General features: G+C 40.4%; 1 protein-coding gene and 1 long non-coding RNA gene across 2 annotated transcripts in view; one reads left to right on the top strand and one right to left on the bottom strand.

Annotated features, from left to right (window-relative positions):
* LOC113460392 (uncharacterized) overlaps positions 1–14,257 on the bottom strand; it is a 121,854-nt gene extending 107,597 nt beyond the window's left edge. Inside the window, exon 1 of the long non-coding RNA XR_012580051.1 lies at positions 14,022–14,257. This is a non-coding gene — a long non-coding RNA (uncharacterized LOC113460392). The remainder of the gene's footprint in view (positions 1–14,021) is intronic.
* Positions 1,042–24,718, top strand: part of PLEKHG7 (pleckstrin homology and RhoGEF domain containing G7) — a 29,335-nt gene continuing 5,658 nt past the window's right edge. Inside the window, exons 1-14 of the mRNA XM_074539633.1 lie at positions 1,042–1,746; positions 2,910–2,932; positions 8,227–8,354; positions 9,618–9,658; positions 11,203–11,298; positions 12,308–12,457; positions 14,460–14,555; positions 16,793–16,888; positions 18,177–18,290; positions 19,939–20,113; positions 21,488–21,603; positions 22,368–22,461; positions 22,877–22,956; positions 24,231–24,390. Of these exons, the coding sequence (XP_074395734.1) occupies positions 1,042–1,746; positions 2,910–2,932; positions 8,227–8,354; positions 9,618–9,658; positions 11,203–11,298; positions 12,308–12,457; positions 14,460–14,555; positions 16,793–16,888; positions 18,177–18,290; positions 19,939–20,113; positions 21,488–21,603; positions 22,368–22,461; positions 22,877–22,956; positions 24,231–24,390 (2,074 nt within the window). The remainder of the gene's footprint in view (positions 1,747–2,909; positions 2,933–8,226; positions 8,355–9,617; positions 9,659–11,202; positions 11,299–12,307; positions 12,458–14,459; positions 14,556–16,792; positions 16,889–18,176; positions 18,291–19,938; positions 20,114–21,487; positions 21,604–22,367; positions 22,462–22,876; positions 22,957–24,230; positions 24,391–24,718) is intronic.

Here is a 24,718-nt window from a genome sequence, read left to right as displayed (position 1 = left end):
CATTTCTATCATGTAGATATGCCTTTCTCTCTGTTAGAATCTGAATGATCATCTTCTGAAGGTTTTGGAAAAGCAATACTTTGACTGGTAGACTTGATAAATTAACTTCTTTCTAATCACTTTGTAAATCAATCTGATGGAACTATATAATTAGATTTTAAAAAGGATATTCAATGTGTGATATTCAATAATTCAAGAAATTCAACATAGGTTTGAATAAACTAATTCTAATAAAAGACAGCTCCCCAAATAAGCTAGCAATCATGAACATATTTAAGATTCCACTTAGCAAAGAAGTTAAAGAATTCATAATCTTATTACTTGAAATGTCAGTCCAGTTTTAGTAAGACTAAACATGAAAACATGTTAAAGTTTCATGAATCAAAGAACATAAGACTTTTTACTGATGAATCAACAGATAAGTTACTAATATAAATAAATTTCTTCATTATTTAATAACAACATATACATAATGTTTACTACAAAGTCCTTTTAGGCTGAAAAGAAAGCAAGAGTGATGAGACATACCTTACCTAAGCATTAAATTTGTATTTGCTTAAGAATTCAGCAAGAAATTAGTACTTGTACACAAAGAATTTTGCAGCAAGTCTGAGAGCAAGTCACTTCATTATTATCCCACCTACAGCAGCGCTACAATCCCATTTATCGATGGGGGAGTGGCAGCCGGAAATCAGGCGGCTGCAGTGCCAGAGGAGCAGAGTTGCTGAACTCAGTTACTCTTCACCATCCAATTAGTTCTACTGACTGATGCTGACACTGCTGGCACACACCAAGTTAGCAGCTGTTTAATCAGCTTGCCAAAATTGGGTCCTGAACCTCTCAAAACCTGCATTTGAGCAGGATTCAATGCAAAGGTAATAATTTCTGTGCTAGCACACATATCTGTCTTGTTTATTTTGGATATTTTTTCCATTTGCATATTTTCCCACTTAAAAATTCATATGGCAACTTTGTAAGGAGTGTTTCTGATCATGTTTCCTAGGTACACATAGATATAAATCTTCATGCTGCAAATTAAGAATGCAACAACCAAGCTCTGATTATTCCCCAGACCTGGTCAAAGAAACCCGCACCAGCGTGGAACCTCTAGACAGGGAAGCTGATCTCCATAAGGAAAATGCTGCTTGGTCTGAAAGCAGCAGCCCAGAAGATGTCTTCAGTTCCTCTGAGATGCAGACAGTAGCAGTTTTTATGGACACCACCTCGCCTCCTGGGGACTACATTCTCCAACAAGGTTACACAGAGTCTTCACTTCTGAAGCTTCCTGCAGAGGAGTGCAATGGGATCCAACATGCGCCTTTCCAGTTCGACCGCCACGCTCGGGCAAGAATTTCCACTTCTCCAACTTTAAGGCGCCTCAGGATGGCCTCTGCCTCACAAGCACTGTCATTTCAGGACTGTTCTGACACAGCTCAGCTGGGAAATCAAAAGGAATACACTGGCTCTCTCCACCACATTTGTAAGAGTCCGCCTCGGTGCGTTACAATTTCTTCATTATCGCTGCCTTCTTGTGTCCATGCAAAATTATTGTCATCCAAAGCCAAGTCTGAGAGAACAACAGCAGTTCCAGAGTCTGACCTACCCAGATCAAAGCTTCCCAGCAAAGAGAATCCTCTCAGCAATGACAGTCCCAATGAGCCACCCAGAAACTCTTGGAGAGCCAACTCTGCTACGCTTCCTACGAGACTCCCCCGTCCGAGCCCTACAGTGTGGGCAGGCGTCCAGGTAAGAGGAACAGGAGGATGCAACCTCTTTTTCAGTCTTTCATACTCAGTGTCGGTCCATCATGAACCAATGCACAAATAAAACCCCAATTCTTAATCTGAACTGTATGTTGGGTCGTGATCCTCTAATACAGCAGTCCAGCTTTTACACTTGACAGGAAGGGAGATTTTTCTTTCCAGATCAGTAAGAGACAGCAGCTCCAGCCTTTCCTCATGGTGACCAGGCTAGCTTAGTCCACTCCTGTACAGGGCCACTCTTTCCCATCTCTGCCCATTCACTCTGGTGGGCCAGGGTGGTGGATATGGAAGAATAAGACTAAGTAATTGATCCTGTTTAGGATTGGTTTTTAGAAGGCTATTTTCTTTCAACCCTTTACTTTAGCTCTTTAACCCTTCAGCAGGATTATTCCTAAGACAGGGAAGTTTCCTGTCTGTTTTACTGGATGGCATTACTAACCCTAATAAAACCAAGAATTAAGTTGGTTGAGTCAAATTTAAGGTCTGCTGCTACCAAAGGAAGAGGTACAATTCCCTTTATTTATTTCAGCTTACCTAGCTCTGCCACTCAGTGGCCCCCCTCCCTTTTTATGTCCAGCTCCATAAACAAAGAAGCAATTGTGCAATGTCCTCTGAAAAAAAGAAACCCTGGCCCAGTGAGTGTCAGAATTAGTAAAGAGAAATAAGCAAGGGAGGAGCCAGCTCTGCATCTTTCAAGGGCAGGAAACTACAATTCAATTCTCCACAAGGACAAAAGGAGAGGCTTTCTGTACAAGCTAGGTGTACTGTAGATCTGCTCTCAAAGACCTTCTCCTGTGTGCAGAGGCACACATGCTCAGCTCTGTCCTTATGCAAAGCACCCACACACACATTTTCCTGAGGGTGGATGGTGTCAAATAGGTGTAGAGTTCTTCACTAGCCATTAGCTTTGCACTATAAACCAAAAGCTATTTTCCTCCTCCTCCCACCCCCTTCAAATACAGAAAACATTCTGGATGTCAAATCAGTTCTCCTTACTCCACAACAGTGAAATTAATTAGCCTATGCCCAAGCCTATTACACTATTATTAGTACATTTCCCTTTACAAATTAGCTCCTTTTTCACAAAAAGTCAGATTGCTTGCTTGCTTTCTCACCAACTAACTAATAATATTCACTTTCTTTCAGGAGAGGGGACTGCCCATGCAAAGGTATGCACATATTTATTTTATCTGATTCTAAGCTTGACTCTCATACATTTTTAACGAATTTGCTTCACTCTAGGACAAAACTGAACATTGAGTCAAGTATACATAACTCAACCTTAATTTGTAGATTTGCTATGTGAAATGCTTGTCACCAGCTCACTAAACTTTCTAATGAGATTTTCTTTCAAAGGTGGCTGTCTCCCCAGCATGTTTAGCTACATTTCACACAATATTTCATCCGGATCATCGGGGAGCTTTGCACCTGGAACCAGCTGCCAAAAGGTCCGGTCGCTTGGCTTAGCAGGGTCAAACTTCAGCTTGAGGAATGTGAAATATCTCATAATCTTGAGTGACATTCTTCAAAAGTTTGTAGAAGGGAAAAGGGAGCAAAGGAGGTAGGAGAACAGCTCAATATTGTTCTTATACATAAACAAAGAAGATCTAGGACTGCTATTGGAAAGGGGGATTATTAATCCTACAAACTAAGAAGAGTACATAGAATATGTGGATTTTATAAGTTAGGGCAGACAAGACAGAGTATTGTATACCATATACCTGTGCAGTGAATTGTGTCAAGGTCTTCAAAACAATTATCATAAAGTAAAAGTGCTATTAGAAATTATTTTTATTACAATATGTTTCCTTAAGAATTTCAAATATTTACAGAAGGGAAGGAAAGTTTTATTTTCTTCCCACACAACAAGGAAGCAGTAGATAGTTCCTCTATTAATACTGACCCCTCTCTCATTAATGGAGTAGTGCTCACTTTACTGCATGGTCCCCTCAAGGATGTTTGACACTGGGTGGTTTGGAGCAGACTGATAAAGTCTAGGAGTCCTTACACAATGCAGTTCCCTAGAGGAGATTCAGGAGATGTGTGCATGCACTTGAAATTACATGTTCACTGAAGAAGAGACCGCCTGGATATTCTGAACTGGTGCAATTTCCAACCCACCCTTTAGCATTTTGAATTTACAATGGAGATGGGGAGAGAAGGGGAGGGAAACACCTTTATCTGGATGTGAAAACAAGTAATCTATACCTTTTGCAGGAAAAGTCTGGTCTGATCCAACTCAAACAAGGAATACATAAACATATCTCACTGTCAGCGTGAAGATTTTTGTGATATGTAACAAACTTCAGGGGGGAAATTGAAGATACTGAAACCATCTACCAATGGTTTAATAGGAGAACACTGAACATTTAGTGTACACACCTTCTCTTGGTGCTGTTTGCCTATAGTGGCTTCAGGAAGGAAGTAAATACATGCCAGCTAGGGTATTGGCTTTGGACTTCTGTCCAGACACCTTTTAAAATCAAGAAACCACAACCCAAGGAAACAAACCAAGATTTTTCCATAGGCACCAGCTGGAAAAACTGTCAAAAGGTGGTTGGGATGATGTATTATGAATTCTATCTGGATAAATATTAGAATGTGCAAAAATGTATTTTAAAATTCACCAGTTTCTGCTTTAAACATTTTTTGTCAAATCTAATTTGGTCCAAGGTCTGGGTTAAGCCTGTGTTCAGCTCCTCCTTCATTAAGATCATTAGTCTAACTTCTTAACAGCTAATCCCTTCTTATCACAGCCAGCAAAAACTGTTCACATGTCAGATTATTTTCTCCATCTAGAAGCACATTAGGACAGTTGGCACCTCTTCTCCAAGACTGACTTATGTATTGTTGTGGGTAAAATCATGCCTTTGTCCTTCAGTTTTAATGAACATCTCTTCTCCACACTGCCAAGCTGTACTCTCAAAAAAATCTTTAATGCACTCATTTTGAACAGCCTTCTCCCACACAGTCCTCAGTCAAGAATGCCAGCACATCCTGTCAGCATGGCAACTTGCTGAGCTGATGCTGTTTATAAAGAATCATCCAAAATAAATAAACAAAAAGGGCAAGAGGGGCAGCACAGATAGAGATGTATGTGGTGGAGAGAAGATGAGATGCCAAACCAACACTGCCATGGAAGAAAACATAGATAAAACAAAACCTCAAGTTCACTCTGATCCCCTTTTCTCCTTGCACTATTCAGCATTATCAGAGGCTGGGTGGAAAACTGCACTGCACTATTTCCTACAGCAAATCAGCTAATGAAGAGCCTTCACAGTAACTGCCAAGACAGCTCATATTCAATGCCTTGAAAGAGCTGGGCTCATCTATCTTGAAATACTCCCATTCCTCTTTTAATGACTCACACAGCTGTAAAGTGTCACAGCATCACAGAATCACAGAGTGGGGAAGGTTGGGAAGGACCACAGTGGCTTCTCTGTTGCAGCCTCTGTGCTCAAGCAGGGTCATCCTGGAGCACATTGCACAGGATGGCATCAATTACACTAAACCTAACTCCTCATGCCATCACAGAAATAGTTTACTTTTGGCAATAGGTCATGTTCCATGCTAACTTTTTGAACCAGGGAGTCCAAACACCCTCCCTGAGCAGCTTGGGAAACAGTGTCACTGCCTGGCAGTTATCTCAGTACTGTGAGCACCCTATAATATTTACATCAGTAAATATTATCTATAAATTATATTATAAAATTATAAATTATATTATAAAATAGATCCTCTGTTGCTTTTATTCACATCTAGTGGATAGTCCTTTAAGTAATTTATCTGCTGTTTAAGTGAGGTGATCTGTATAGATGTCTGTTCCCCGGGATGGCTAGTCAGACTAAGATTAGGGACATATGAACACACTTCCTGTGCCTTAGAAATAAACACATACTCAGGATATTTATTTTGCCAGACCATGATCTGCTTCAATGTCTTTAATAATTTTCTATAACTTTCCCATCTAAATCTATGACATAATCATGTTTTTTAAAAAAAGTGGATTTTAAGAATGGGGAGATATTATCTGTAATAATTCAAATGCCTGAGTTTGTCCCTAAAGCACTCTTTCCTCTTTTATTCCATAACTGCAGTCCTCTATCTCCAATAAGTGAAACAAACAAAAAATAAAGGAAAAGGCAAAGCCACAGAGTCTGAATGCATGAGAAGATGCTAAGATATTTCAGACTTAAAACCTTGTAAATTTAACTACGCAAAACTTCAGTAATTTAATTTCTCCAGGAAAAAAAAAATCCAAAACAAAACAAAAACAAAAAAAAAAAGAAAGGAAAACCAGCAGAAGCATAGACCAGGAAACCACAGATACCTGTCCTTCCATCTCTGAAGCATGCTGAAGCATGACTATGTAGTTTGGACATGTAAGCCATTAAGCAGCCCAGGCTCATGGGATTGCAAAGGAAAATTGTAGACAGACACTTGAGTGGTCCTGCCATGCCCCCACAATTCACAGGCTCATGCACCTGTGCAAAGAGCTTGTTTAGCCATGTGTGTGCCTGAAGTTCAAGGCCTTTTTGATCTGGATAAATAATGTCATTTAATTCAGTTATAGGGACTCTGTGCTTCCATTATTAGTCTTCATAAGCCACTAGCCTGCAGCTTCAAATATATTGTGAAAACAGAAGTAGGCTAGATGCTTTAAAAATCAATAATACACTGCCAAATTTTACTGTGAAGCCAACCTGAAGTAAACCTCCTGAATTTCCTGGTACAGTAATAACACCTTTGAGGATTATCCTTGTACTATATTGCAGCACCTGACTTGTATAATAGCCCAGCTGCCCAAAAGATTGCACCATGGAATCACTAGAGGGTTCAGTGGCATCTTAATGCAATCATTACCAACACTGAAGAGTTGCATTGGGTAGCACTCAGTGCACATCTCAGGAAGGCACTCCTGAGAGGAGCACTCCTCTCTCCCCCTTGCAGGGGTATGGGCTTGTAGACAGCCAGGGAACAGACCCCCCACCCATTAAACGATTTCATGAGAAACCACAGAGTTTCATTGTAAACTCTAAAGCCAAATAAATAAATTCCATGTTCTCCATTCAGTAGGACTAGCAAAGAAACTTCCAAAGAACTCCTGCATTGCACAGTGTAAGCTCCTCAAGATGTCGTTTTTAAGCCCTTATATGTCCATGGCTCAAATGTTAAAGTTCTATGCCTGGCCCATCTGATAGACTGCAGACCTCTCTCTTGCTAGGAACAGCTTTCATGTAGACCATTCAATTGTTTAGTTAAGGCAATTGCAAGCAGTGTCACTGTCAGGTCATAAAAAGGCACAATCTCCTTGTCTTACCATACATATCAAATCCCAGTTCTCCACCTCAGAGCTCATCTGTCAGATGATAAGCTGTCAAGTAACTATTCATACACTTAAAGGAAAAAATATACCTGCCAGGTTTCACACCAAGTGTGGCAAGTGGCTAGAAATTCACAGTAAGAGAACTGCCTAGACAAAAAAAGATCTCAGTAAGAATCATGCTTAACTGACCAAAAATACCATGCACAATAAGTGGTGACTGAAAAATAGAATTTTTATAAATGTGCATGTACTTTGTGCCTCCTCCCTCAGATACTGAATTACTGACCCTTTGAGCCCTAATGCAGCATTCATGTACTGAAGGCAGCACAGCAGCAGCTGCAGTCAGCAGTCCCTCTGCAGCACATGCTAACACAATTCATTAGGATCACTGTGATATTAGCAAAATAGAAAAGGTCTTTAACATGCACCAACCAGTTTCTGTATGTGAATGCAAGCAGCCTGTGGCACAAACATGCTGCTGGATACAGAATGCCTGTGCCACTTTTCTTCATGGATCTAGATTCTGGACAATGCTCTCCATTAGGAACAACAATAGTTGGAAAGAGACATTTTTCGATCAGTAGGACCACTGAGTCATGTTACATTCAAAATATTTTAAATAGCAGGAAAAAAATGCCAGAAATACTTAGAAAGAAAATAGTACAAACTAGCCAAAAGGTTAAATAATTTTTTCAAAACCCAACATTTTATCTGCTTCACTAGTGTGCTGTCTTTTCTTGAAATCACCTGAGCTATAGGAAGGCTAAAATTAACAAGACACATATCAGCTAAAAACAGTATTCAATTGTTCCATTAAACTCCACTGCCAAAACATAGATTCTAAAATCCCCACTCACTTTTTGCCTAACCTCAGGAGAAACCAGGAACTTTCAATACTTAAATGCTTTAATTACTCATTATCTGAGCGTGCCATGACCATAAGAACTTTGATCTCAGCAACAATGTGGAATTTGAAAGTAGGTATTTGCTGTCACTGAAATTCTCTGCTCATTGTTTTTTCAGCACATGACGTCATAGCTGCTGTGCTTTGGTATTTTAGCTGATTCCCCCGGCTCAGCAGGAGCTCCTGCAGCCTCCATGGACAGATATGACGCGTGCTGTTGTTGTGTCCCACAGAGCGGCCGAGCGCAGGCGCAGCTCCCTGGTGCTGAGCCTGCCGGGCCTCGAGGTGTTCCCTGGAGACCTGCTGGTGTCAGACAGTGCCATGGACTACCTGCCCTGCTCATCCTTCCTGCTCACTGCAGGTCAGACACAGCGGGGACTGCTCCTCCGAGCCCAGCAAAGTGGGGGTGGAACACGTGTGCACGTGGGATGGGAGGGCAGATGGATACAGTGAGACCCTGAGGTGGTGCAGCCTCTGTGGGGGATCCTGTTACCCCACACCAAACTGACTTCATTGTCTGTTTTAAAATTCCTCTTTTTTTTTTTTTTTTTTTTTCCCTGCATTTTACTGTTGAATGCAAAATTCAAGTAAATGAGAAGGTAGGACACAGATCACGTTGCACCTCCACAGGCTAGAAGCTACCAGAGCTCAGGCCAGGACCTCCACCTGGAAGCAGCTGAGGTACAATTTCCTACCTCCACAGCTTCAAGCAGAGAGAAAAGCAGCCCATGCTGCCCTTTGCAGTGGTGTTCTGATCACAAGGGCAGCAAACCCAACTCACTGCCAGAGGTTGCTCACAAGACATTCCAAAACTGAAATGCAGACCTGCAAGCAATTTCCACAAATAGCTATTGTAGAATACAGTATGGTGTGATTGACGGAGATCCTGGTGGCCAGAAATCAAAAGTTTCTCAGCAAGCAAGTCAGCCAAGGTCACAACCAGCATTTTCATTACAGCAAATAAGCCAGCCATTCTAAGACTTTCAAAATACAGAAACACAAAGTTTGGACTGTGATTCCCTGACACACACCTGAAGATGGGTGCCACATAAAGAAAACCTTTTCAGATTTCTTGCTGGACACAGAAATTCCCCACAAGTCACCAGTACACTCCTAAATCTAGATCCCCACCTTTCCCTCTGCCTCACCAGGGACCACAAATTAAACTCTGCCTCACTGTGCCAGCCCCATGACAGATCTGAGAATTAGGGCTCATAGGATTATTTATTCACTGGAGATTTAAATACCTGCATAACTCCAACTTATCATGATGAGAAGGCATAGACTAATTCTTGCTTTAAAACAACATCTTCAAAAATTTACTTGAGTTATGATAGTTTTCCCAGATAAAGAATCACATAATGACCGCAGCAATCACACAGTGATCACCTGCAACAAGTAGGAGCATTCAGCACCATCCAAGATCCCACCACAGACAGTCATAGTTCTTGCTGGGAGGAACTCAACAAGCTTATTGGGTTTTAAGTCTGGTGCACAAACTGCCTAAATTCAAGTATTAAATATGAGCCAAATAGAGTATAGTCTATCAAGCTGCATATGTAAAAAAATAGTTTCCTTTTTATCTACTTGTTTCCTTATTGATAACATTTATTTTACCCATCAGAGTCCAAAAAGTCAAGGTGGCCATTTGCCAAAAGAGGAGTCGTGAGTATTACCATTTTGTTTTTCCTTGCACTGACTTGCCTTTTCCCACAACTAACCTGGGTACAAATAGCTTCTTTACTTTCTTGCCCTTGGAGAAAGGCAGCCAGCAGGTGAGCTGAGCTCAGAGGTGTCTCAGCCCTCCCTGGGACTGCCTGCACATTAACCTGCAATGAAGACTGGGCGGCTCCAGTGCAGCCATTGCATGTGATGCACATGAAGACACAGTCAGAGCCACTGCTTCCCTTCCCTATGGGTGATGGCAGGAGAGGTGTCCTTGGCACAAGCACAGCTCAGTGAATTTTTCTTTGTCTAACACAATTCCTTGTCTTTTCCATTTATGAAAACTTTTACTTACTAAGGTATCTGAATTTCCTTTCTATGTACTGTTCAGCATTCAAAAATTATTTACAAATGTCTTGACAACTTTTTTTCCCTAACCATGTAATTAAGAACAGCCCCTTCTCAGTACTTTTTGAATTTTATCAAAGAATAGTTTGTGCATACAGAACCAATTCAAGTACTCAGGTTTATTTGTTCAAGAACTCCCTCTTCATTTGAGAGTAGTTTCATAGCATTTGAAGGAGCATGTCCTAAACCTAAGCATTCTTAAATTCCATAAAATATTTTAAATCTGCAATAAAAAAACATCTGATATTTAGACAAAAGTGATTTCTAAGACTATTAAATGCCATAAAATTTAATTCATGAAGATTCTTTTGCTGTTACACTGGGTTTAGTGTGCATATATGTTAACTGCATTATATTTTCTGCCCCATTTCAATCTATCTTTCAAAATTAGGGGCTGAACTTAAACATTAAGTTTCAAATATTATAATCAAAGACATATTTCAAAATTGGCATGAGTTTAGTGCCTAAAGTTCAGACAATGGAAATCCATGAAGTGGGAATATACTTCCAGAGAACACATAAAACTTAGGCAAACAAACACCTTATAAGTCTGTGCCCACAGTACTAAATTAGAGTTGATAAAAGATGTTTAAATTTTTTACAAGGCCTGAATAAACAAAGCAGAAACAAAAACAATTTTATTTTTTTTTTATATCACGGTCCTTCACACAAACTCCTGCTGCTCTTTTAACTTTCTCATTTTACAGACACAACTCATTTTACAGACACAACTCGGCAGATGACCAAGGGACCTTTTTCCATATGTAGCTCAAAAAATTAAAAATAAAAGAATAAACACATAAATTTGTATACCTATGACAGGATTGCAACTATGAATCTGTTGTCCCCTATCTCTGACAATGCTAAGGGAAGCAAAACATTTCATTTGTGCTGTCTTCCAAGGGTAGCCCATGCCTGTTACCAATGTCTTACACGTCCAAACCTGAGGCATTTACACACCCCACATCTACAAAGAAACCTGCCATCACTGCCTTATGTCTGTGTAGAAGAGCCTGGAAATACAGAGAAATCACTCCTTCAAGGGCAAACTCCCTAAGGATTAGGGCAAGAGGGGTAAACTTCTTAACAGTCTTTAAAACACTGTATGAATCAAGGGGTTTCTTGTCATTCCACAGGGTAAAGACAAACAGAAGCAAGCATCTGATCTGGAAAGTTGTCTTTCTAGTGTTAAGATCACAGACTGCTGCACAGATGAGCTTTTCTGCTTTAAGGTATTAATACTCAGTATACTGTATCAAGGATACTCAAGGGTGGAAGGAGGAATTTTTTATAAGCTAACATTTTTTAATTCATTAATCTGGATATGAGAGCTTTCTATCAAATTAATGCATAAGTATATGGTATATTTTTGTCAAAATGACAAGTGGAGGGGCAAGTGGGAAACTGAGGGTCAGTGTAGATTAGCAAGGGACCTCAAAATCACCTGGATTTTGCCAAGGATCCAGACTGCCCTAGATCAGGGAGGTGTCCTCTTCAGAAAAACGTCTCAAGGCAACTCTCTCAGCAGCACCTACAGCTGCTAGAAAAGCAGAGGAAAGAATCTACAGCATCAGAGAGATGCCAAATGGGACACAGCCACCCCATTGCTGTGTTCAGAGGCAGCCACATGCAGGTCAGTGCCAACACCAAGGTTTGGCTCCAGAAAAGGCACCAAAGCCTGTCTGCCAGACAAACAAGGCTTCTGGCCCCTAACCACATAACACCATCCCCTCTCTGACCAAATCTTTTGCTTCTCTCAGTAGGCTGTTCCCTGCAGGTCCCCATAGAGAGCTGCTGAGGGCTTCTGCCAGTGCCTAATTTATATATGGACATCTGACTTTGGAGCAGGCCCATAATGTGATCATGGCCACCACAATTTCCAAGTTACTATAAAGACCAGGTCCTTTGGTACCTTGATTTTATCATCCAGAAAATAAGAAGATATCATCCACCCAGGAGCAGCACAACAGATCACATTCCTTAGCATTTGCAAGCTGCCCACTAATTGATGCAACATACCTAAACATAAAGTATCACATTGTGTTGCTTTCAAATTCAGTGAGTTTATATTGTAAGCATTTTAGAGGAGAATGGTGGGGTTTAAAATATTTTAATGGAACTTCTAAGCCTTCAGAAGAAAAATAGCTAAGAGTGGTAGATGAAATTTACACAGTCAATAGGACATAGGTTCCTTTCATAATGCCTGAAGCAACAATTTTTTCTTTCTTCTTCAATCCATAGAGTAAATCTTGGCATGAATTTCTAAATGAGCAACAGACTGAGCAGAAAGATGTCAAGAGCCAGTTAGAAGTGAAAAAAGAAGCAGCAGTGTGGGAACTTTTCACAAGTGAATGCACTTACTTTCTGGATCATTTGTTGGTTCTCAAGATGGTAATGTCAGATTTCACTTTGCAAAAATAATGAAACATTATTTGTTCTGCTGTGATGGACACAAAGCCTCCTCAAACTTCTCATTAGAGGTCTGGGGGGGAATGACTTAAGCACCTGCTTTTCCTCCCACCCTGCCTGCTCATCCTGTTTCCATAGCTCCCTTTTCTGACTTTATGATGGTATCTCTTTTAACATGACTTTTGAGTGATGCAATCTAATGCTTTGCAATTACCATCTGACTGCAGAGCCTTCCAGGATATTCAACTGATATTCCATTCTCTAGCAAACACTGCACTGAAGCCATGATGCAAACACTTATTTCTGTACTGGACTATTCCAATTGCTAATGTTTTTTATTGCTAATAACATTATTGCTAATGTTATTGCAATATAATATTTGTCATTTAACTTCATATAGATCTGGGGCTAGATTATCCTGACTGGAGAATGAAAACCTCAGAATTCAGCAGACCTGTAATTTTAATATTACATGAAAACAAGTATACTGAAAACAATTCCACTCCCAAAAACTCTGTATTACCTCCAATCCAGTGAATTTTAAGAGCTTGAAATATGGACAGCAATATTACAGACTGTTACAAGAATAGCTGCACTATTTATATTCACCACACACCAAAAGTTAATGTATCCATTCAAAAGGAGGGAAGCTTCCACAAACATTTTCTTATCAAGTTTCTCTTACTTGGCACAGACAATTCCTGATTTCTTATTAAGTTGAAGAAAAAAGATTTGTAAATCATTTTCCATGTTACTGGAAAGTTATCCTGGATAATACAATAACTACTGCAAAGTAAAGGAAATAAATAGAGGAGTGGGCTGAATTCCTCCTTGGTGGGGCAGAACAGGAAGGGACAGAAAACGGGATAGCAGGACCAGCTATTGGTTCAAGGCAGGAGAAGAGCATCCTTCTTTCTATACAATTTGTTTAGAAACCTGAAAAGTTTAAAAAGTTGTGAATACTGGGAAGAACGATGATAACAGCAGGCATGCAGGCTCCTTGTGAGTCTGATACAGGAGCCCACAGAGCAGTCTCAGCCAGCCCTGCATGGCCCATGAATGATTAACTGTTCAGTCCATGCCACCTTCCCAAACTCTCCTGCTAAACAAAGAATCCATTGCATTTGGGTAACCAGTTTTAAAGATACCTGGTTACCCCCAAGTACAGAAATATTCCTTTGATTTTAATGAATCTCCACAGGGAGCTTTTAGACCACCATAAATCCACTTTAAGCTCTCAGGACAACCAGGTCATGGTAACTAAAGAATTACACAAGGCTACACAAACACTCTCACTAGTTATTCAGTCTTGGCACCTGGGGGACAGGTTTTTTCATTAGGCTTTATACACATAAACAAAAAAAATCTACTCTGTAACCTATAAATTTTAAGACTTTTTCAGATTTAGGTCAGATTCAGTACAGCTCAATCAGCTTAAAAAATATAAAATCTTAAACAGCCGATAAATACACACACAGTTTTCACTGAATACAGGCTAATAAAACAATCCAAAGAGATTAAAAACCTCCACAGGACTGCTACTTACCTTAATCCAAGAATATCTTTTTTCCTCAGAGTAACTCTAAACAATTTAGATAGCAGCAGTTGCATGGGGTAGGAAGGAGAGCATTGAGAAAGGTCAGAGAAACCTGTAACTGACTCTGATGTTACTGAGTCCTTCACACAGGGATCTGCAGGGGGCTCATTTGCCCCTCTGCTGCCCAAGGGCACAGCAGGGACACAGCTGCCTCCATGGTAACCACAGAGAAACCCCAGAGACATCATTCATACCCTCTTCTGCACAAAACCCAATATTTAACCTTCAGGCAGATCAGGAAACTTTTCTCACAATGCCATCTTCTGACCTCCCTAAATCAAATAATCCTTTCATTAATTTGAGTTAAAATATTATTTTCAGAGTGGAATAAAAAATTATTAAATTGGCACAAACAGTAATTAACATGGATTTGTTTTGATTTTAAAGATATTTATGAACACTCTAAAATACCTCCAGAGCAATGAATTTCTCTTGGATGTGGATTTGTGGAGACTTTTTGCAAACTTAGAGGAGTTAAACAAGGTGAGTAGAAAAAGAGAACTGTTACTTAGATCAGAAATCAATCAGCCCAGTAAAAGAATACAATAAACCAAAAGCTTCTATTTAGTTTCAATGCTCACATTTGGAACTTTGTTCAAACAATCCACCTTTTCCTCTTTTCTATGTGGTATACCAGTGAGAGTCAAATACCACCAGTGCAAATCATCCTCTTGTATCTCCAGCCAAAGATACATGGCATTTTAAACATGGGGGAGAGCTCTTTTGGCAGTTGTTCCTGAAGCAAACACAAGTTTGAGACTAATTCTCATAAGCAGCGACCTTTTAAAAGGGATGAAGAGAAACTACCCAATCCCTACACCAAAACAGAAAGCATGGCAAAATAACTACATAACAAGGCCTCTTTTGCAAGCAGATGGGCACAAAGACTTTGCTGTCTATTATGCCACTCCAAAAGAGCAAGTTAAAAAAAAATGCTGATCCCCTCTCTCCAGCTGAGGTTTCCCTTGGCTTTCCTTGGTATGTAAGGATCGCTCCCATGTTCATGTGCTACTTACTCTGCACTGTCCAGGAGAGGGAGGCCACAGGGCTTGGCTGTGATGTGCTCCAGCTCTTTGCTGCTTTTGGCCAGTTGCTGGGAGACCATTTTCAGCTCCTGAAAGTTAAAAACCCCTAAGTCAAAAACAGCTTTTACATTTCTTTGGAAACAAACCAATTTTTCTTAGCTTGAGGGCCCTTTTACAGGACACCTCACCCTTCACTGGAAAGAGAACTTTGGAAAGAGCTCTGCAGCTGCCTTAATTGAAAAACTACTCGCAATCAAATCACATGCCCTAAATCAGCTGCTGGGTTCCATTTATTTCACTTAATGTAATTCCCTTGCCTTAGTACTGAATCTCTCTCTTTTTAGCCAAAACAAGAAAACTGGGAAAGGTCTTCAAAGCAGGGACAATTAGCCAGAACTTAAACACGTGAGCAAGGTACTGCTGCTCAGTCACAGACCTCACACCTGGTGAGCTGCTGAATGACCAATCAGTAGGTTTGGAGATACAAGGAAAAAGATTTTTAGCTGACAGGTTTCACCTTTGGCTCACTGTGATTAAGATTGTACATGTAGATAACTGCTAGAGTTCAGCAGATGTGTGGCTGTTGATTGCCTTGTTCTTGTTCAAGGAAGAGAGTGGGATATATCACTGTTTTTCACTTAGCTTTGAGCTTGGCTGGAGCTTGGTCATGTCTTGAGAGAATTATCTTAAAGAAATGTCCTGCTTTAATTTCTAATTTTGTTTTCCTTATTGAGGAGGATAATAAATGACCATCTGTTATGCACACTTTAAATAAATGATTAAACATAGGAGAATGCTCTCAATGCCTTTAGTGCCTTTTTTTTTTTACAGTATGCATATCCTCTTGACAGCAGGCTGAATCCATGAAAAAATGCATGCTGTAAAATTGTAAAGGTCAAAATTAAAGAATGAGCATCATCCTATAAGCATCCTTGTCCCCATAAATCACCAAACAAAGCAGTCTGCAGCTACTACAGCCTGTAGCAGTATCCCAGCAGATTGAGGTGCCCGTCTGGCCTAACATTTGGCCAACAGCTTAGCCCAGTCATGAATTTGTGTGAGAACTGTGTGAATAGTGAAACTTGTGTGCTCAGGATGAAGGTGTGGGCTTAAGAGCAGGCTTGCAGCCCCATCTGACTGATAAGGTAGGCATTTTGAAATCCGTATAAACATGTAAAAGTAACTTATGGGGAATATGATTTTATTTCATTCAATTGGAGGTGAAGGAAGTATCTATAAAATACTACAAAAACTCACATATTTGAAATCATGAAAATCATGATGGTGTCTTCCTCATGTACTGTGAAGGCTTCCTTAACTGTCACAACTCTGCCACACACCATCACTGTTTTCCAGCAGATGCCATTCATCCACTGTCATTTTTATGTCAATCCATGTTAAATACAGCTGCTACCCTAAAACAAATTTAATGGACTAACTAATCTTGTTTCAAAGCTTCTGTCATCAGGCATTTTCACAAAATAAGTGGGTCTTTATATAGATTTTTCTTAGCTTCTGACTAGTTCAAGCATTCTGGGCATATTTCTGAAGACAATTCTGGCAATGGTAGAGATAGGTATTGGCACCCATTAAGCTTGGAGCATTTAGAGAGGCCAGGGATGGAAAATAAAGCTGTTTAATCTTAACTTCATATCACTGATGCTAATTTATTTTTATTTTCTTCCCCTTACTTAGATAAGTCTCAGTTTTCTGAAAACATTTTTTGAAACTGTGAAGAAGCACATCAGCAAGTCAGACTCTCCTATGGATTTCAACCCCATACTCAGAATGGTAATATAATTAGAAGTATTCTTGCTTTTAACACAAGTAACAGACCATTTATCAGGGCATACATATCACATACATGCCACAGCTCCAGAGCAATTAGGTCTGTCCAGCCCATGCCATCTGTAACCAGCAGTTTGGTCTCAGCCTCAGGTTGTTCCTATTAGAAGGATGTTTATATTTCTATTCATTGGCATGTTTGAAGCAGTCATGGAAAGGTGCTCTGTATGTGGAATCAAGTGTGGAAAGATTTTCCCTTCCTGGGGAACAGCAGCCCAGACTCTGAGGAGATTTTTCCACTGTCAGAGGCAAGCTTCCCACCCTGTGGAAGATGTTTCCCTGAAACCAGACCCCAGTCCCATCACTGCCTCCTTCCACCCCACACCAATCCTCCTTTACTCCACTGACCAGACCCACAAGTGTTTATAATTGCTTAATTAAGAGCTCATGGACACTGAAATTACACTTTGGCCTGTGTCTGTTAAGCAAGAGAGAGATGCAGCCACAGCTGTCCTGCCACTGCCAAGCCCTACCTACCCTGCAACCCTCTTGGTCAGTCTGTGTGGGAAACAAGGCATTTCTCTGAACAGCAGTCTGCAGGAGCTCTAATTCCTGCTCAACTTCCCAGTGCCTGTAAAGCTGGAAATACTAGTCAAGATAGAAAATCAATTGATTGACAGAACCTTCCCTAGCAGTAGAGGCCATTAGAAAACTTCTGGGAAATACCAGAAGACCCTACCTTAGTGTTAAGGTTTTTAATGGACACGTTCAGGCTAGAGCTTGGTTTCTTGCCCCTGTGAGCTCTGACTCCAGGTGCTCTTATTGATAATGTTTGTGTAGACAGACAAAATCCCAGACAAAGCTGCATTTCATCATGCATGACATTCAACATCTTCAATGTAAATGAGGCTATCTTGTTATTTAGAAATAACATGCTCAGATATGATGCCATGCTACACAAAGTCATCAAAGCTGTTTCAGAAATAGTGGGTTTCATTTTCAACTTCCATATGAATTTCACATCATTTATTTCTAATGAGAACAAAGTCTAAGAATGTGCACACCTCTGTAGATCTGTTAAAACTGTACTCCTATACATTACTAAAGCATTGTTGTGGCATTTTTACTACTTTACAGTTTTATTGCTGTTTAAACTGCCCTTTTTTAATTACCTCTTTTCCCATTTTCGTAGGTACAGGGAAATCACATATAAAATGCACATTACAACACCAAAACTCCTGTTTCTCCCTTTGTCATTTTTCTTTCTTGATAAATTTCCAAACCTTTTCTGCAGTTTTTCCAGGGTGACCTCTGTCAGACACACCAGATTTATTGCCTTAATTATACCTCTGCTGTTTTCTACTTGGAAAAGCTGAGACAGAGAGAAGATTTTGGCATCTACCTGAAGGTAAAGTGATGGTTTTATTGTTACTGCTGTTCGTGTTGTTGTTGTCTTCAGCCTTCCTACCTTATGACAGGATTTTAACAGCAAACTAGGAATGTTTATTAGAATCAAAACTGTGTAGACAGCATTTCACATGGATTTTTTTGAACTGCAGAGCCTATCACTGATTGGAAGTCACCCTTCTGAGTGTATGTTCACCCACATGTGTGAAGGTCCCTACCTGTAATTTAGAACAGATAAGGGGGGAAGAGCTGGGCTGCCTTTTTGCAGGCAGAAAATACAAACTACTAGCCTCTTCCATGTGTTTTGCACGTAATCTCTTGACTCAATCACCTCCACCTTAACAAAGTGAAATGGTTACAAGAAAAAAAAACTAACACAAAAATCAATTTCAAATGTCTTACTTTGGCAAAAGATCTGTAAGGGAGAATTTACCTCCCTCTAAGGCTGGAAAGAGCAATCACTGGACTCTTTATCAAGTTGCAGCGCTACAACAGGTTTTGTCTTTGCTGAGACCAGCAGTGCAGGGGTGGGGATCTCAGGCTCTGCTCTTTCTGACATCACTAGCAGACCAGTGTGTCCTGTAAATACTTAAGATTAATCTTCAATATTACAGGTTTAGAAAGAGAAACCTAAAGCAGTGGGCTTTTCTCACAGGCGGCCCAAAACTGGAAGGACATCTTTTTGTGGCAGGCAAGTTCTGCAGCTTGGGCCTTGAGGTTTCACAATCCATACATTCACATACAGGAAAAATGTTCCCCACTGGCAAGTAGCAGTGACCCCAAAATATAAGGTGACTTTCAAACCTAGCTCAGGTTAATTTCCTCAGGAAGACCTGAGAAAATTAAAACAGCAGATAAATAAGAGCCTTACTGGATATGACAGCATGGCCACAGCATCTGGAATGCTAAGCAGCAATGCAGAAACTGAATCTGGAGAGGCAATGCAACTTCCCCTGTGGAGAGCTGTCCTTGGTTTGGCTGGGATAATGTTAATTTTGTTCCTAGTAGCTGGTGTAATGTTGTGGTTTGCGTTTAAGATGAGAGTAATCCTGATAACACACTGATGTTTACTTGTTGCTAGGCAGTTTGCATTAAATCAAGGACTTTTCTGTCTCTCACCACCACCAGCAAGGACTCTGGTGGGCACAAGATGTTGGGAGGGGACACAGCCACAGCAGGTGACCCCAAGTGACCCAAGGGGTATTCCATGCCATATGGTGTCATGCTCAGTACATAAACTGGAGGGAAAGCTGGCTGGAGGGGCCTCTGCTCTGTGACTGGCTGGGCATGGACCAGTGGGTGGTGAGCATTGTGCAGCACTTGATTTGTATATTCTGTTATTTTTTTCCCTTCTGTTTCCATTCTATTAAACTTCCTTTATCTCAAACTACAAACTTTATTTTTTATTTCCCATTTCTCTTCCCCATCCCACAGGAAGGAGTGAAGACTGAATGAGTGGCTGTGTGGTTTAGATACTTGCTGGGTTAAACTATGACAAGAAACTTTATAGTGCCCTTGTTCTTACTGAGAAACTCATCTTTCATTAGTCCCTGTCTCGTTACAATCAGCTAATGATGCAGAAAACTGTTAGCTACCTCCTAGCCAGAAGGAAGCTGAAGCCTAAGGCACATTTTCCTTGTCTTCAGCAGTGGTGTGAACAAAATGAACAGTGCAAGAGGTTGCATCTGCCAGAGCTGCTGGTTGCTCCTCTGCATCGACTGACGCGGTATCCCCTCCTCCTCAACAACATCTGGAAGAGAAGCACTGATGAAACAGAGAAAAGTTTTATCCAGTCACTTAAAGAGAAGGTGGAAAAGTCTATAAGTAAGTAACAAAGGTTAGAAGTCACGTATGCAGCTAGAAATTAGAAAGTTACATGGCTTTTTTGTGCCTGTCCTTTGAAGCGTGAATTGGTAAAGCGTCTCTGCAGAAAAGCAGCAAGGATGTGTATACCTTCCTACAATCCTGACCCTCATTCTGTATGGAATGATTTGGGCCACCTTGTGCTGTCAAAGCCTCTCTGAGCAATGTCACAGGACTCCCAAATCAGTGAGTCACCTCTATTTTCTTAGAATCATCTGCAGGGACAGGCAACAAATTAAAAGCAGATCTCAAATTGGACCATATCAAGAAAGATCCCAAACAAAGAAGTCTTTCAGTTGGATTTATGTCTAAGGAGGATTTTTTTTAGGGCTGATCCTTAATAGGATAAATTTTCTCTCACAAGGGAAATATTATGTCCATGACCTTTCACTAATGACAGGTCCTACTGTGTGAAGTTGTCTCAGCTACAGATTATTATTTATTGTATAAAACAAGAGGCTGGTCCAGATATTAATTTTTTTCCTGAATTTTTTAAAATATATAATATTTCTATATTTAACATATATAAGAACAGCAGTTTTAGATGTGGCCCCAAAAGACCATGAGATGTCTGGAGAGTATTACTGGCAGAATAAATAGGTCCTTCCAGAAATTAGACACCTCTGGATGAAGGAAACCAAAGACAGAAGGGTGACCCCTCTTTACTCACAGACACCTGACAAGTTTTGATCAGTGAACCAGTAACATAATAAACAGTTGTAGTTCAAGCACTCCCCTTCTGGTGGGGAGGTATGTGAAAACCATTATCTGAAACCATTATCTGCAATATCACTCCACCCAAAGACTTGAAATTTCAGTTGCAGGTCCATTAAAGCTTTGGCCATAATGGCTTTGAATCAGCAAAGACACAGTCCCCATTTTTCACATTCTGAGGGACCCCCACGTCAATCACTTCTGGCAACACTTCCTCTGAAATTAATTCTCATTAATTTCAACAGTCTTTTTATCAGGCTCTATATAATGAAAAATGTTTTTCTTTCGCTATACCAGACAGTTTAGGATGACAGGACTTTTTTTTTAAGACATTTTTAAGATTACAGTTTAATTGAGTTTTATATGATTTCCCATTCCCCAGACAGATTAGTAAACACAATCTTTTCATTTAGCAGTGAATTTAAGCATCTTTGAATGCATGAATTGAAATTGTGTCCTTGCTGATCTAAGCAGAGTTTAGGCATTTTTTACAATGAGATCAAGATTTCATCTGGGGCCTCACATGTGAGGTACTTCAGCTTTCACAGGAGAAAATTGGTATTCAGCATCTTCTAGAAGCAGGACTGGCCCTGAGAGTAACTGGTGTTTCACACATTCCAGGGGATCTGGAAGGAAAAGTCAAGTGGTTGGATAACTTTCAGAAGTTCAGGCAGCTGCAAGAGGTCATAATTTGGCCTCAGGTCTGGGATCGTGACAAAAGGTTCTTTATTCCAGAGGTAAGCAAATTTTAAAAGAGGTTTGGGTTTGTTTTTCTAGAGGAGGGTTTAGTTTCCTGTCTGTGTCTTCTTGGTGTGGTCTAAAGCTGGCTGGTTGTCTGTATTCTAGCTAGTGGGGATGGCTCTGCTCTAACAGGGGCAGCTGCAGCCTGGGCACTGCAAGCGCTGTAGCTGAACACCCACAGTGCCTTGGATGGCAGCACGGGTTGCTCTCAACATCCAGGAGAGGGCAATGATACAGTCCAGGGGGACTCTACCATATTTGCTTTTAGGGGACAGAAGGAAACGGGATAGTATTACCAGCATTCAATAAAGTAGAAATGATTTGCCTCTTTCACTTCTCAAGCTGAGCCAAAGAACTTCCCATTTACACTTAAAAAGCATTACAAAAAATCACACAGCATACCTGGGTGTGCACATTTTTGTCGTACCTACCCAGACAGATTTTAAGCAGCACTATGGTAAAATCACCAAGTGGGCCCCACCTCAAGGATTATGTCTGTTCACATACAGGGCTGCAAACACCATTAAACTCAATTTGGAAAAGTAAAACCCAGCTTAACATTTCAAAAGCATAAAGACATTTAAGCAATAGCACTGTTGAAGAAACCCAGGCATGCTCAGTTATCAGCTGTGTGATGTACTTAGCCTGAGGTAAAAACATACAAATGCTCATCTTGTTTAGCTGCTGGTTGCTTCCCTGTTCATCATCCATTATGCATGATTCCCCCATTCTCTTTCTCTCTCTCTTTTTTTGGGTCAAGTGTTTGAAGCAAAACTTAAGAGAAAACAGCAGTGAAAATATTTTGTCTTCAGCGAACAGACTTCTCCTTCATGAAGGGAAGCTGATGCTAGCAGGTAAAGTCCCTGATCTCCTGGTGTCCAGAGATAGCTTATCAGAATTATACATTGTTATGGCAGATCTAGAATGAACCTCTGCAACAGCATTTGGGCAGGGGCAGGAAGGTAAAAGCAACCACATAGTTTATCAGAGAGAGACTGAGATACAGCCAAGCTGCCAATAGGATGATAGTCTGTATGATTGTTTATTGTCCTTTTTCCTGGCAAGCAAGGAATTGTTATATCAGAATGAGGTAGCTGCTACAAGGTACAAATTTAGTAGCCAAAATGACTGAGACTATGATTTAGTGCAAGGCTTCTTTGTTAAAAGCATTCTGTAAGGTGCAGTGATTCATAGATGTACCTCATCTTTGAAGTAGCAATTCCTTAAAATAATCACACCATAAAACTGATTTTTTGTTTTTCTTCTCAGAAAGCACAAGGCTCCTTGATGTCTACCTCTTTTTATTTGATGATTTCCTACTAATTACCAAAATTAAACGTAACAAAAAGGTAATAATGTCTAGAGATATACATGGTTGCAGTTGTTACATTTTTTTAACTTTATGGCTTTTGAATGTACTTTGCAAGATTGATCTAATTATAAAAATACAAGATGACTAATCAGCATGAAGAACAGCTGATACTTCCTTATGTGACTAGCAAACCATAACACTGATTCAAAAGCCTGCTTCTAGGCTCAGCATGGTACAGGAACACTATTACTGGCAGAATTTACATTACAAGATCTTAATATCTTCCTGACGTTGTTCTGATGAGTTGGATTCCTAAAGCTCAGAAAAGTTTCAGGAATGTAAGACTTTTTATAATGGTCCCTGAAACCTGAGAATTTTTTATCCCAGAGATATCAGAACTGTTGGAAAGAAGAAAAAAAAAACTTAAAGGAAAAAACAGGGAAAAGCAAAAATGATATAAGATTGGCTGTACTGCTTGTTGTCCTCTCTTTGCCTTGATTTCCCCAAGTTTGAAATTGAAATATAATTACTCAGTTTAAGAAAAGGTTTCTTGATGAATGATTATGCCATAGAGTTCTATAGATGATAAATATCTCTATTTAGACACCAACAGAAGAACTGGACAACATGAAATTCCTAAAGCTCCAGTGTAGGAGTGCATTTAACTAATTAAGTTTATGCAACTGATGTAAACTGAGGCTAAATGAACCTGTGATGATCTCCCAGGTTTTGGGTTTTTTTTTAAAGAAGCAGGTGTTCTGCTTTAGAGAGAAAGGAGATAAAGAAAGGATGCAGTGAGAGGTTTTAGACTTGCAGCACCATCCCTTAGCAACGAGGTTGGTGAGGGAAGCAGAAATTCAAGGGACCTGGTACCCTTAGGCAAATCTCTTTGAGGGCTGTCCCACAGACATGTGTTGGAGAACCTTCTGTGAAGGGCTGCAACTCATCTGGAGCTCCAGGGAATCTGTCCTGTGCATATGCATGAGGAAAGATAAGGAAACTTACCCCCAAGGAAAGGAGAAAAAAATCTGCTATTAAAATAAGGAGGGAAAGGGGGAAAATACTTTTGGAATGCCTATGACTGTCTTCTCCTTGTGGACTTGTATTGTGTTTCTTTTTTAGCTTTTTAATGCAAAGTGTGACCTTGCAGGAGAGCTCCAGGTACTACTCAGTTTTTCCAAGATTCCTCAGGCAAATAAGATCTCTGTGTATACCTGATAAGAGAAAGCACATAATTTAGAGTTGTTTAGTGCCTATACCTCATGAGCAGATGGCAGACAACCTGCTAACCAACTTCATTTCTATTCCCAGAAATATGGAGGCTCAGACACCAGCTTAATCCCCGTCTGTCCTTCCCTCACTCCTGAGCTGCAGTCCTTCATAAGAGAGGGGGGATTTTGCACAGTCCTAGACCAGCCCATCCCACTAGACAGACTCATACTGAAAAATGTTGAACCCATCCAAGTTACAGGTAAGTGCCTGCATGCACACCATGTCTGTTATGAATGCCTTCATAAACACCATGTCAATGCACTGTGTGTGTGGCAGCATAAGGACAAGCTGCTGTTTGCCCACAAACCACCCCCAGACGCCTGGAGTGCAAACACTGGTGCCTCAGCCCTGCTTGGCTTCACAGCTCTGCTCCTGCTGGGAAGCATGAGCTGCTGCCTCAGACTCCACAGCCCGCAGCCCCTGCTGCCAGCAGTGACTCACACACACCAGTGGCTGTCACATACTATTCATTCTCCCAAAGGAGGCAGCAAGACTCCAATGACTTCTTTCTCACAAGCCAAGTGTTC

This window comes from Zonotrichia albicollis, chromosome 4, assembly GCF_047830755.1.
Source record: "Zonotrichia albicollis isolate bZonAlb1 chromosome 4, bZonAlb1.hap1, whole genome shotgun sequence".
Lineage (NCBI taxonomy): Eukaryota > Metazoa > Chordata > Aves > Passeriformes > Passerellidae > Zonotrichia > Zonotrichia albicollis.
Note: the sequence above shows the minus strand (reverse complement) of the source record. Positions and strands in the feature narration are given on the sequence as shown.